Source organism: Lissotriton helveticus, chromosome 6, assembly GCF_964261635.1.
Source record: "Lissotriton helveticus chromosome 6, aLisHel1.1, whole genome shotgun sequence".
Classification (NCBI taxonomy): Eukaryota; Metazoa; Chordata; class Amphibia; order Caudata; family Salamandridae; genus Lissotriton; species Lissotriton helveticus.
In genome coordinates, this window is record NC_136067.1 from 9,812,668 (window position 1) to 9,827,383 (window position 14,716).

A 14,716-nucleotide genomic window follows, 5' to 3' on the forward strand; every position below is an offset into this window, starting at 1 on the left:
TATTGTCACACAGGATCGAGGGCTCTTATTGTCACACAGGATCGAGGGCTCTTATCGTCACACAGGATCAAGGGCTCTTATTGTCATGCAGGATCAAGGGCTCTTATTGTCACACAGGATCGAGGGCTCTTATTGTCACACAGGATCGAGGGCTCTTATTGTCACACAGGATCGAGGGCTCTTATTGTCACACAGGATCGAGGGCTCTTATTGTCACACAGGATCGAGGGCTCTTATTGTCACACAGGATCGAGGGCTCTTATTGTCACACAGGATCGAGGGCTCTTACTGTCACACAGGATCGAGGGCTCTTACTGTCACACAGGATCGAGGGCTCTTATTGTCACACAGGATCGAGGGCTCTTATTGTCACGCAGGATCAAGGGCTCTTATTGTCACGCAGGATCGAGGGCTCTTATTGTCACACAGGATCGAGGGCTCTTATTGTCACACAGGATCGAGGGCTCTTATTGTCACACAGGATCGAGGGCTCTTATTGTCACACAGGATCGAGGGCTCTTATTGTCACACAGGATCGAGGGCTCTTATCGGCACACAAGATCGAGGGCTCTTATTGTCACTCAGGATCGAGGGCTCTTATTGTCACACAAGATTGATGGCTCTTATTGTCACTCAGGATCGAGGGCTCTTATTGTCACACAAGATCGATGGCTCTTCCTGTCACACAAGATCAAGGGCTCTTATCGTCACGCAGAATCGAGCACTCGTTTTGTCATGCAGGATCGAGGGCTCTTATTGTCACACAGGATCGAGGGCTCTTATTGTCACACAGGATCGAGGGCTCTTATTGTCACACAGGATCGAGGGCTCTTATTGTCACACAGGATCGAGGGCTCTTATTGTCACACAGGATCGAGGGCTCTTATTGTCACACAGGATCGAGGGCTCTTATTGTCACACAGGATCGAGGGCTCTTATTGTCACACAGGATCAAGGGCTCTTATTGTCACACAGGATCAAGGGCTCTTACTGTCACACAGGATCGAGGGCTCTTATTGTCACACAGGATCAAGGGCTCTTATTGTCACACAGGATCGAGGGCTCTTATTGTCACACAGGATCAAGGGCTCTTATTGTCACGCAGGATCAAGGGCTCTTATTGTCACACAGGATCGAGGGCTCTTATTGTCACACAGGATCGAGGGCTCTTATTGTCACACAGGATCGAGGGCTCTTATTGTCACACAGGATCGAGGGCTCTTATTGTCACACAGGATCGAGGGCTCTTATTGTCACACAGGATCGAGGGCTCTTATTGTCACACAGGATCGAGGGCTCTTATCGGCACACAAGATCGAGGGCTCTTATTGTCACTCAGGATCGAGGGCTCTTATTGTCACACAAGATTGATGGCTCTTATTGTCACTCAGGATTGAGGGCTCTTATTGTCACACAAGATCGATGGCTCTTCCTGTCACACAAGATCAAGGGCTCTTATCGTCACGCAGAATCGAGCACTCGTTTTGTCATGCAGGATCAAGGGCTCTTATTGTCACACAGGATCGAGGGCTCTTATTGTCACACAGGATCGAGGGCTCTTATTGTCACTCAGGATCGAGGGCTCTTATTGTCACACAAGATTGATGGCTCTTATTGTCACACAGGATCGAGGGCTCTTATTGTCACACAGGATCGAGGGCTCTTATTGTCACACAGGATCGAGGGCTCTTATCGGCACACAAGATCGAGGGCTCTTATTGTCACTCAGGATCGAGGGCTCTTATTGTCACACAAGATTGATGGCTCTTATTGTCACTCAGGATCGAGGGCTCTTATTGTCACACAAGATCGATGGCTCTTCCTGTCACACAAGATCAAGGGCTCTTATCATCACGCAGAATCGAGCACTCGTTTTGTCATGCAGGATCAAGGGCTCTTATTGTCACACAGGATCGAGGGCTCTTATTGTCACACAGGATCGAGGGCTCTTATTGGCACACAGGATGGAGGGCTCTTATTGTCACACAGGATCAAGGGCTCTTATTGTCACACAGGATCGAGGGCTCTTATTGTCACACAGGATCGAGGGCTCTTATTGTCACACAGGATCGAGGGCTCTTATTGTCACACAGGATCAAGGGCTCTTATTGTCACACAGGATCGAGGGCTCTTATTGTCACACAGGATCAAGGGCTCTTACTGTCACACAGGATCGAGGGCTCTTATTGTCACACAGGATCAAGGGCTCTTATTGTCACACAGGATCGAGGGCTCTTATTGTCACACAGGATCAAGGGCTCTTATTGTCATGCAGGATCGAGGGCTCTTATTGTCACACAGGATCGAGGGCTCTTTTTGTCACACAGGATTGAAGGCTTTTATTGTCACACAGGATCGAGGGCTCTTATTGTCACACAGGATCGAGGGCTCTTATTGTCACACAGGATCAAGGGCTCTTATTGTCATGCAGGATCAAGGGCTCTTCCTGTCACACAGGATCAAGGGCTCTTATTGTCACACAGGATCGAGGGCTCTTATTGTCACACAGGATCAAGGGCTCTTATTGTCACACAGGATCGAGGGCTCTTATTGTCACACAGGATCGAGGGCTCTTATTGTCACATAGGATCGAGGGCTCTTATTGTCACACAGGATTGAAGGCTCTTATTGTCACACAGGATCGAGGGCTCTTATTGTCACACAGGATGGAGGGCTCTTATTGTCACACAGGATCGAGGGCTCTTCCTGTCACACAGGATGGAGGGCTCTTATTGTCACACAGGATCGAGGGCTCTTCCTGTCACACAGGATGGAGGGCTCTTATTGTCACACAGGATCGAGGGCTCTTCCTGTCACACAGGATGGAGGGCTCTTATTGTCACACAGGATCAAGGGCTCTTATTGTCATGCAGGATCGAGGGCTCTTATTGTCACACAGGATCGAGGGCTCTTTTTGTCACACAGGATTGAAGGCTTTTATTGTCACACAGGATCGAGGGCTCTTATTGTCACACAGGATCGAGGGCTCTTATTGTCACACAGGATCAAGGGCTCTTATTGTCACTCAGGATCAAGGGCTCTTATTGTCATGCAGGATCAAGGGCTCTTCCTGTCACACAGGATCGAGGGCTCTTATTGTCACACAGGATCGAGGGCTCTTATTGTCACACAGGATCAAGGGCTCTTATTGTCACACAGGATCAAGGGCTCTTCCTGTCACACAGGATCAAGGGCTCTTATTGTCACACAGGATCGAGGGCTCTTATTGTCACACAGGATCAAGGGCTCTTATTGTCACACAGGATCGAGGGCTCTTATTGTCACACAGGATCGAGGGCTCTTCCTGTCACACAGGATGGAAGGCTCTTATTGTCACACAGGATCGAGGGCTCTTATTGTCACACAGGATCGAGGGCTCTTCCTGTCACACAGGATCGAGGGCTCTTATTGTCACACAGGATCGAGGGCTCTTCCTGTCACACAGGATGGAAGGCTCTTATTGTCACACAGGATCGAGGGCTCTTCCTGTCACACAGGATGGAAGGCTCTTATTGTCACACAGGATCGAGGGCTCTTATTGTCACACAGGATCGAGGGCTCTTATTGTCACACAGGATCAAGGGCTCTTATTGTCACACAGGATCGAGGGCTCTTATTGTCACACAGGATCGAGGGCTCTTATTGTCACACAGGATGGAAGGCTCTTATTGTCACACAGGATCGAGGGCTCTTATTGTCACACAGGATCGAGGGCTCTTATTGTCACACAGGATGGAAGGCTCTTATTGTCACACAGGATCGAGGGCTCTTATTGTCACACAGGATCGAGGGCTCTTATTGTCACACAGGATCAAGGGCTCTTATTGTCACACAGGATCGAGGGCTCTTATTGTCACACAGGATCAAGGGCTCTTATTGTCACACAGGATCAAGGGCTCTTATTGTCACACAGGATCGAGGGCTCTTATTGTCACACAGGATCAAGGGCTCTTATTGTCACACATGATCGAGGGCTCTTATTGTCACACAGGATCAAGGGCTCTTCCTGTCACACAGGATCAAGGGCTCTTATTGTCACACAGGATCGAGGGCTCTTATTGTCACACAGGATCGAGGGCTCTTATTGTCACATAGGATCGAGGGCTCTTATTGTCACACAGGATTGAAGGCTCTTATTGTCACACAGGATCGAGGGCTCTTATTGTCACACAGGATGGAAGGCTCTTATTGTCACACAGGATCGAGGGCTCTTATTGTCACACAGGATCGAGGGCTCTTCCTGTCACACAGGATGGAGGGCTCTTATTGTCACACAGGATCAAGGGCTCTTATTGTCACTCAGGATCAAGGGCTCTTATTGTCACACAAGATCGATGGCTCTTCCTGTCACACAAGATCAAGGGCTCTTATCGTCACGCAGAATCGAGCACTCGTTTTGTCACACAGGATCGAGAGCCTCAGGGAGCTACTTCCAAAGGGGCAACAGCAGAAGGTAGCATGTGCCTAGGGATGTAGTGATTGATTCTGGATTAGACCAGGTTGCAATGTTATAGGCCGCTAGGGAAGATACATAAGACTTTAAAATGTGTTCCCTGTTCCGAAGGCTCTAAGATAGGGAGACACATGGCATCACCGGGGAAGGCTAAGCATGATCCTAGCTGCCAGATTTAGAACCAGTTGAATACGTTGTTTGAGTTTTTCACGGAGGCCACTATATAGTGAGGTCTAGAAATCCATGCGTAAGAGAATTGCTTAATCTACTGACCAGCATAAATCTAACAGGAGTATGGAATCTTCTTACATACCATGTATACATATGGGATGTATGACGTTACAACGCATACTTTTACATCGCATGCCTTTACAACGCGTTCTTTTCATCGCATACCTTTACAACGCATAGCGCTTTGGGGTGCTGGATAGTGAATAGTTTAATTTACTAGTCCAACTCCAGTCCCCGTGGACACTAGGCAAGGTGTTGGACAGTAAATTAAACGTATTCCCTATCCTAGAGCGCCCCCCAGCGCAATGCGTTGTAATGGTTTGTGTTGTAAAAGTTGCGTCGTAAAGGCACTGCGTGGTAAAAGTTGCGTTGTAAAGGATGTTTCCCATACATATGAAACGCAAGCTGGAAAGCGTAGGGGCATTGGTTTGCTTCACAAACATCAGAGTAAAACCCAAGATGATTTCCAGAATCTTTGCAGAGTTGGTAGAGCGGGGGGCTACACCCACCTCAGAGGCCACCAAGACAGGGACCAAATAAGAGTGACATCGCCGAAACTTAAGAGAACTATTTTGTATGCAGAAGATACAGCCAACCAACATGTATGAAAACTGCTGACAGAGGCGGAAGAGTAGACTGCGACGGATACTCTCATCTGTGTATCATCCACTTAAGACGAGAGAGAGAAACTGAAATCACAAATAAAATCAGCAAAAGGAGCAAGATTGATATAAAAGAGATGCGGCTCAGTAAGGAGCCTTGCGGCACAACGCACACCAGAGTCCTAGAACGAGGATAGATTGGAGCCAGAAGGACTTATTGAGGTCTGTGTTACAGAAGAATAGAAAGCCAAGTGAGTGTCTGTGAGAAAGTGCCCTCTTTCTTCATGGTTGCCCCCACTTTTTGTTGAACTGCTAGTGTACTTTGACTGAGTGTGCCCTGGGCTCCTGCCAATCAGCTACCCAGGGCCCATATTCTTTCCCTAAAACTGCATTGAAAACAAAACCCAAATGGCATCTCTGGCCACAGGCCACTGGTAAATGGTACCACAGGTACCCAGGGCACTGTGACCAGAGAAGACCTCTAAGGGCTGCAGCACTTGTTGTGCCACCCTTAGATGTACTGTACCCTGACACTCGCACAATGCCTTTGCAGGCTGCGTGTCTTGGTGCAGAACAAAGTGAAGCGTCGACATGGCACACATCCCTGTGTGCCATACCTGCAACCCACTGCCCTGGCATAGATCAGTCACGCCTCTAGCTGGGGGCACTATACCATTGGTGAGGGTACGGGTGCATGAGCCCTGTGCCCCTACAGTGTCTAAGTCCATTCTTAGACATTGTAAGTGCAGTGCTGCCTTTAAGAGTATATGGTGCTGGGAGCTTGTCCTTACAAACTCCACAGCACCATAATGGCCACACTGAAAACTGAAAAGTTTGGTATCAAACCTCTCAGCACATAAAACCCACACTGATGCCAGTGTGGGACTTAATGAAAAATACACACAGAGGGCATCTTAGAGATGCCCCCTGAAAAGCACTTACCACTAGTGTCCAGACTGAGTGGCTGCTTTCAGCTGCCACCACCAGACATGTTTCTGGACCCCTGGGTCGAGAACCTGCTGCTCTCGGGGGCCAGAAACAATGCACATCCTGGGACGAGTTGCCAAGCCTCCTCCCCCAGGATGGGCGGGGCCCAGAAAGGGGAAGCTTCAAAGGCATGCCGCCTTTGTGAGATACCCCAGACCACTTGCTGCTTTCAGCAACTGGTCCCCACTGGTTCCGACCACCACTTTGGGTGGGAAAAACGGCAGGAAAAAAAAGCGAGGAAGAGAGGTGTGCCCACCTCTGCCAACCCTCCACCCCTCAGGTGGGGGAGGCGAGATGAAGCACAACTCCCAGTCTCCACCATCTTGCCGATGAGGGGACCCAGCCAATCAGGCAAAGGCTTATGTCCCCCTCCCACTGGAGGGTGGCATATTAGGGGGTGTAACCACCCCAGGGAAGGGACCCATTGGTCCCAACCTTTTACTTACCTGTAACACCCCTAAATCTAGTATTTAGGGGCACCCCTGAATCTTGCTTCCTCAGACAAGAAACCAGAAGAAGAAAAAGAAGAAGGACCAGCCATGCCTTAGCAAACAAGAGAAGGATGCCCACTGACTTGGCCCCAGCCCCACCAGCCTGTCCCCACCTCAAACCTGCTCCAGTGAAATCCCGGTGTGTCCTGCAGCCCGCAACCTCGAGAAACCCGGAGGACCTGCCTGCCTTCCATCCCAAAGACTGTCTCCAGTGTACACTGGATTTGTTCATCAACAGACTTCAGCTCTGCAAGGATCCGCGGGTCTGCACCACTCTGCACCCGGCGCCCACAGCCCGAGTTCGAGTGGCCCAACACCAAGAGGAGGTCTCCCCAGCGATCCTGACCCGAGATCCGGTGAACCCCGACCTGCCTCAAGTCTCCAGTGGACACCTGCAGCCTCAAACCAGAAGGTCCCTTCAACCGCGACCAGGAGCTGGTAAGAAGATCCGATCCTAAAAGGCACCCCTGCACTGACGCCCCATGCCCTTGGGTGGCCCAACCGACGGTGCCTAACCAACCCCCAGCATCCCAACTTACCTCTCCAAGTGGTGGTTGCACCCAGAAGACCTTACCCCAAGCCTGCAGTGTATTTGCAAACCGGACACTCCCCATTGAAAGCTACAGGGCACCCGACGCCAAACCAGCACTCTGCACCCGGCCGCCACACTGCCTCCCTGAAGCCCGTGGCTGTTCACCCTCACTACCCCTAGTGTTAAGTGTGTAAAGGTTGACCATGGCCCAGTTTGCAGAGCAACAGTAGGACGGATCCCAGGACAGCAGTGGTAGACTCCCTTAACCTCCATTTTTGGGGCCAGTATCCCCTCTTTGCCCTGTGGGCCCTGTGATCATGGTCTGACAGACGTTCAGTTTAAGGCTGGTATATCTTATTTATTGATGCTGGTGAGGTGACAGCTATTGTTTCAGATTTCTTTGGCAGCCTGTTACTTTGACGTAAAGCTGTGTGTCGTCTTCACAGGGGTGGAAATGAACTTTATCACTTTATCACTGTTATCTGTGTTGGGGGGGAATCAGTGTTATCTGACCTCGGATGGAGATTGTTGTTAGCTGACCTATTAGATGGAGGTTGATGATCTCTGACCTGAGGTCGAGGTATCTGACCAGGAAGTGTGGTTGATTTTAACTAACTTGTGGTGGAAGTTGATGTAATATGACCTGGGGTGGCAGTTGAAGATATGTGAAATGGGGTAGAGAGAGGTCAATTCTATTTCAACTTGTGCTGGTTTGCTGTCTCTGCTTGAGTGGTGGTTGGTTGGTGCTATGAGATTGGGTGGGGATTCATGTTATCTAAGATGGGCTGGAGATCGATATCTGAGTTTCAGCAGAGGTCGATGCTATGTGACCCGGATTTGAAGTCGATATTATCTTAGCTGGGATGGTGGTCGATGCTATGTGACCTGGTGTGGAAGTCGAAATTATCTTAGTTGGTATGGAGGTCGATGCTATGTGTCCTGGTGTGGAAGTCGAAATTATCTTAGTTGGTATGGAGGTCGATGCTATGTGACCTGGTGTGGAAGTCGAAATTATCTTAGTTGGTATGGAGGTCGATGCTATGTGACCTGGTGTGGAAGTCGAAATTATCTTAGTTGGTATGGAGATCGATGCTATGTGACCTGGTGTGGAAGTCGAAATTATCTTAGTTGGTATGGAGGTCGATGCTATGTGACCTGGTGTGGAAGTCGAAATTATCTTAGTTGGTATGGAGATCGATGCTATGTGACCTGGTGCGGAAGTCAAAATTATCTTAGCTGAGATGGAGGTCGATGCTATGCGACCTTGTGTGGAAGTCGATATTATCTTAGCTGAGGTGGAGGTTGTAGCTATGCAACCTGGTGTGGAAGTCGATATTATCTTAGCTGGGGTGGAGGTCGATGCTAAACAACCTGGTGTGGAAGTCGATATTATCTTAGCCAGGGTAGAAGTTGATGCTATGTGACCTGGTGTGGAAGTCGATATTATCTTAGCCGTTATGGAGGTCGATGCTCTACGACCTGGTGTGGAAGTCGATATTATCTTAGCCGTTATGGAGGTCGATGCTCTGCGACCTGGTGTGGAAGTCAATATTATCTTAGCTGGGGTGGAGGTCGATGCTAAACAACCTGGTGTGGAAGTCGATATTATCTTAGCTGGGGTGGAGGTCGATGCTAAACAACCTGGTGTGGCAGTCGATATTATCTTAGCCAGGGTAGAAGTTGATGCTATGTGACCTGGTGTGGAAGTCGATATTATCTTAGCCAGGATGGATGTCGATGCTATGTGACATGGTGTGGAAGTCGATATTGTTTTAGCTGGGGAGGAGATCGATGCTAAACAACCTGGTGTGGCAGTCCATATTATCTTAGCCGGGGTGGAAGTTGATGCTTGTATCCTAGTGTGGAAGTCAATGTTATCTTAGTTGTGGTGGAGGTTTGGTTATGTCATTTTGAGTGGACATTGGATATGAGCTTGGGTGGCAGGGAATGCTACCTGAGGCTAGATGAAGGTCGATGTTTCCGAGCTGTGGTGGGGGTTAACCAGATTCTTGATATCACCAGTATGTATCTAATGCTGAAGGCCACAGCTGAGAAGAACATGGTGGCATTGCAGAGAAATAGGGAGAAAACAGAGCCCCGGAGAACTGCACAGCTCACCTCCAGTCACTTAACACTGTCCCCCACATCTCACACACTGTCCCCTGCAATGCAGGAACACCCAGTTCAAGTTAGGACTCCTACTGAGGCACCTATCAGGCCTCTAGTGTCGCCTATAAATAGCATGATCTTTAGCGTCAAATGTAGCCAATTGATCCATAACTCCAAAGTCATGGCTGACGTCCCTCCAAGCCTAGAGCTGCTCACGTGCATCTTTTACACATAATTTTGGTTCATTCGTTAAATGGAATATTAGGAGCATGGCCAAAACTTAGACACGCAAAAAAATGTATGTTTGTGCTGGATAATGATTCAATAAGGTTGGACATTTTGTGCCCGGCAGTGGATTTCTTTGCTGGCGGGAGGGACATGTTTTCTCAGATGACACCTCTCCTATCCGGATCAGTCATATACTGTTTGTGCTGTCTCTCCCTTCAGATATCGCTGGTCCAATCTCTGAGATGAGCAGACAGAGCCACATGCGAGAGCCCATCCCTTTCGTGCCACTATCGTACCATGAGAAGGTAGGTGCCGTATCCGTTCTTCGACTAGGAGCGATAAGGCAGAAGGGGGAGGGTTGCACAGATGTTGCTTTGAATGCCCAGCAACCACCAAATATTTGATGGAATATACCACATCCTACCTCTGACTTCATTTTGAGTTATCAACAGTATTATATTTAGCTTTGGAAGTTGATGGAACAACACTTTAAAAAATGTACCAGGAACTCAGGACTAATGGCTCAGACAAACTATAATAACTGATAAAGGTACATCCACATCACAAATGTTTACTTTGCTTGCAGAATCTGGTGGAAAGACTAGCCAGTTTTATAAAGATGAGAATATTTAATATTCAAGTATTTCCAAGGGGGCCTCTAGGGAGCACATTTTCAAGAGGGCATCAAAAACATTTGCAAAGAATTTACACCTGATATGGAATCAGACTGACAGCAGTAAAGTATCAGGCGGCCCAGTCTGAGGTCTCTCAAATTGTAGTGAGGCTGCCGATTAGCTGGCCGGCTCATCACAGTACAGCCATACTCCGAGTGTAGCAGAGCCTGTGAGGTTGAGTGTATGTAGGGTACGACAGGTGACCCTGTAAGATTGAGTGTACGTAGGGTATTACAGATGACCCTGTAAGATTGAGTGTACCTTGGGTATTACAGGTGACCCTGTGAGGTTGTTTGTTGCGTTACGTGTAGTCTGTGAGGATCAGCCATTCACCCGCCCTTATGTGCTCTCAGCGGCCTAGTAAATGATATCCCAGAGCCTTGGTTCAGGTTTCAGCTACAATGGTTGCCTGTCCTTAAAAAGAAGAGGTTCAAGTGCGCGTGTGTTTTGTGCAAGATCTTCTAAGTCATAAGATAGACACAGTAGACTGGCAGTAATGGAGTCCCCTTTCAGGGCACCTTGCTCTCAGACCATTGCCACAGTCCACGGATGTTGTTTCTCCTCTGAGGGAACTCATCAAAAAGTCGTAGCTGCACTGAAATGGTTAATCACAAGACACACACCAGGGATATGTGTAATAGAGGTTTCTTTAAGCTCAGTCAAGAATCAACGTCTCACAATCTCACAGTCTTAAACCCTGCCTCTCACATTTGAAGCCAACACATTAAAGTGTTGCAAGCAGTCAAGGGAGTGATGCAGACTTGTAAGGCCTCTTGTACTCATTTTGACATTACATACATTTATCCCACTTGGCCTATGTCAGCTTTTTCATAAATAGATGTGTGTCATGCCAAAATAAATGAAATATTTTACTATGCTTACCATTCAGCTGCAGATATGCTTTGTTACATACACAAAAATGTTGTAAGTATAACTTTCCCCCTTTTTCTTAAAGGAACTTTTATAATATTTTCCAGCACTAGTGCATGGAAAGTTTGCAATCAGTTGACCGATACAAAGTGATTCTAAAACCTAGAAATGGTATTTTATTTTCCACATCCCTTTTAAATGCCCGGAATGCCTGAAACATGCAAACAGACTGTTAGTTGAATGCTTTGAAATGTCGCTTTAACCCTTTTGCTGCTTTTCAGTGGCTTCAATGTCACTGAACGCTTCTGTCTTCTTTTATCCCCTTCCATGCTGATGACGGCCGGGAACCGTCATGGCACACAGTGCTCGTGTGCTAATGACAGCTCCCGGCCGCCATGACCGCACCCGCGATTGGAATGTGCCGCACAGGTGCAGAATCGCGGCCGCGCCCAAGGGGTTAAAGCAGAGGCAATTGTCAAATGGTTTTCCAATAGGATCCTTCCAACTCTCTCACAACGACATTGCCCTGTTTTCATTTTGTTTTTTCCTACCTGAAATTCCCACACATGCCTCTCTGCAGTAATACTTTGACTAAGCCGTTTGTCTGGTGTCTTTCCTGAGTTCTCATGGGGTGTTTTTAGGTCCAGGATGAAGCTTACGAAGAGCGTCAGTACCCAGCCGGGAAGTGGGTCTGCATAAGGAAACAAGAGCCACTGTATGAGCAGAGCACCGCCTACGGCTTCATGCAGCTGATGCGTTACATATGCAAGGAGAACTCGCGAGGTGGGTGTGTATGAGCCGCGCGCCGTCTGTGGCTTCATGAAGATCATGCTTTGTACCTGCAGCGATAACTCAAGAGGTGGGAAACCTCACCCGCACACGGAAAGGATTGACCGATTGATAGCTCTTTCTCGATTCTGTGGGTGCTGGTGCATGGCCGTTCTTAGTTGGTGGAGCGATTTTTCTGCTTAATTCCGATAACGAACGAGACTCCTCCATGCTAACTAGTTACGCGACCCCCAGCGAAAAAAGAAGTAATAAAAAAGAGAATTTATCGTATAAACAACATGGTTTGTGCATTTATGAAAATGTTATCAATCTAATATATAAATGATTTGTCTAGAGTGTGCATGCGATTCTTGGATTGTATACACTGTGCCCTCCTTTTTCTAAATGAATTTGCAATTGCTGACAGGAATTTATATGGGGCAGCAAAGTGGTAGAGGAAAGGAAAAGTGAAAGAGAAGGGACGGGGAGAGATGGACCACCCTGACTGAATTTCATTGGGGAAGCTTGGGAGGGGTCTGAGATCGACCAGCCTCAGGATGGCATAAGTACTTAATAGATACATGCATCAAAACACCAACCCCCAGATGCATCAAGGATCCATTTTGTGATTCCTTCTTAGCGAAAAATAAGCATTTGCTAATAAGGAATAGCAAATGGCTATGCATGAAGAAATCGCTAAAAAAATTGAGATTTTTTAATATTCCTTAATTGCGACTCGCAAGTTGCGAGTCGCAATTAACGAATACCTCCCCATTCATTCCTATGGGCCTAGAGGCCCAAAGGAATGAATGGGAAGACATTCTCAATTTGCGATTCGCAATTAGCGAACGCAAATTGAGAATGCAATTTCAAGGGTGCAGGGGTGTCCAAAGGACACCCTGTTGCACCCCTGAAATCAATCTGTGCACATATGTTGCGCACAACATGAAACTTTGAAAAATGCACAAAAGTGCAATGTTTCAAAGTTTTTGCAAATTACCATGAAGTTCAACTTCAAGGTAATTTGCTCCCCCTATTAGCGAAATCGCTAATTTTGTGACTTTGATGCATTGCATTTAAGGAATCTCAATTTGGGATCCCTTAAATGCAATCGCAATTTAAGGAATCTCAATTTAGAGATTCCTTAAATTGCGATTTTTGTATTTGGGATGCTGCATCCCAAATGCAAAAATACATGTCGCAAAGGGGCAGATTCTGAGAATCTGCCCCTTTGCGACCAGATTTTCCTTTCATGCATCTGGGCCTAAGTTTGCAGTGTACGAGAGCAGGGCCTGTACTCCACAGACCTGCAGAGGCAATCTGGACACAGAATCATTTCACACCACACCTATCTAATGTGGTATCACTTTAGCAGTTGTATTTCTCCATCTGTTTGTTTTGGAGGACTTTCCGTATTTGGGCTCATGGCCCTTTCACCTGTTTGGCAACAGATGTTTCGAATATCTTGGGGTTTGCAAAAGTACTTGATAGTCTGAATGATGTAATGATTTCTTTTCATGTATAGATCAGAATCATTATTACCCAAGAGTGTTCTGGTGATAGACTTTAGGAACTGCTGAAAACTGAAGGAGAATCCCCATCAGATTTTAAAGGGCAAAAAGATGGGTCTTTAAATGTTTGTAGGATGAGAGATGACTGTTGCTGAGGTAAAGTTTAAAAATTTAGATTGTTCCGTAGGACATTGACACAGAAAATGGAGAAGCCACCTACGCAGACCCGTCTAAAGTAAGGGACATGCGGGGGGCTGGATCTAAGAGCTGTAAGACAACTCTCCTCCTCCGGATACTTGAGCATACTAGGCTCAACAAGCTAAGCCAAGAGTCTTAAAGACGCCCTCCTTGGAGACTGGGAGCCAATACGCGTTGCCTGTTTTCCTTAAGCCTGGAAGCAGGATGGGTCAATTAGGTGTTGCATTGTCTAAGCGAGAGGCCATGGTAGCCTCACGGCAAGCTTCAAAGTTAAGAAAATTTAGAACTTTTTTTCAAGGGTCTGAACTTTAGGAACTGGGCTAGGGAGGGTGCCAACCTGTTGAGTCCGTACAGATGATGGTTCTCCTGACCCCAGGACCTCTGTCGTGTTGGACCTGGGTTTAGCTGTGTTTGTGGTCATCCAGCCTGCAATGGAGATCAGACAAGTTGGAAAAGTTGCAGCAGAATGACCCCGAGTCTCACCAACACAAAGCATTATCTGTGCGTTTACCACCTCCCGCCACCCAGGGCTCCTTCCCTCTCCCAGGACCTACTTAATGAAGGCCACATCGTAGCTATTCTGCCGGCACGCCAAAGACAAATTTTTCTGGGCCTGTCCGCATCTGGACCGCACCTAGCGCTAGGAATCCTGATCCTCTCGCCACCCACAGATACTCTGCTGCGGAGCTCTGAGCCCTGGACCCCCGATGCCACAGCAACAACTGCTGCATCGCATCTCCTCAATCAGTGATAGGGCATTTTACCTGCCGTCGCTCCATTTTCACCTACAACTCAGGAGCTTCCGCCCTCACGAAAACCCTTGCCACACATACCTCACCAACCACGACCAGTCCTGAAAAACTACACTGTCTCTGCTGAATGCCCGATAACTCTTCAAGCATGCCACTGAAATTTGGTACACCATCACCACCCTCACCCCGATGTGCTCTTCATCACAGAGACCTGGTTCAACCCCCTCCTCCACACCAACATCGCCACTGCAACGTCCAACGGCTACAAGATGATACACAGGGACCGTACCAACAAACAGGGAGGAGGCAT

At 47.8% G+C, this 14,716-nt stretch overlaps 1 protein-coding gene across 4 annotated transcripts in view; it reads left to right on the top strand.

Annotated features, from left to right (window-relative positions):
• LOC144762130 (heme-binding protein 1-like) overlaps nucleotides 1–14,716 on the top strand; it is a 76,859-nt gene that overhangs the window by 45,241 nt on the left and 16,902 nt on the right. For all 4 annotated transcript variants that reach the window (XM_078647269.1, XM_078647271.1, XM_078647272.1 and 1 more), the window contains exons 3-4: nucleotides 9,853–9,938; nucleotides 11,819–11,960. In XM_078647269.1, coding sequence (XP_078503395.1) covers nucleotides 9,853–9,938; nucleotides 11,819–11,960 — 228 coding nt within the window. The remainder of the gene's footprint in view (nucleotides 1–9,852; nucleotides 9,939–11,818; nucleotides 11,961–14,716) is intronic.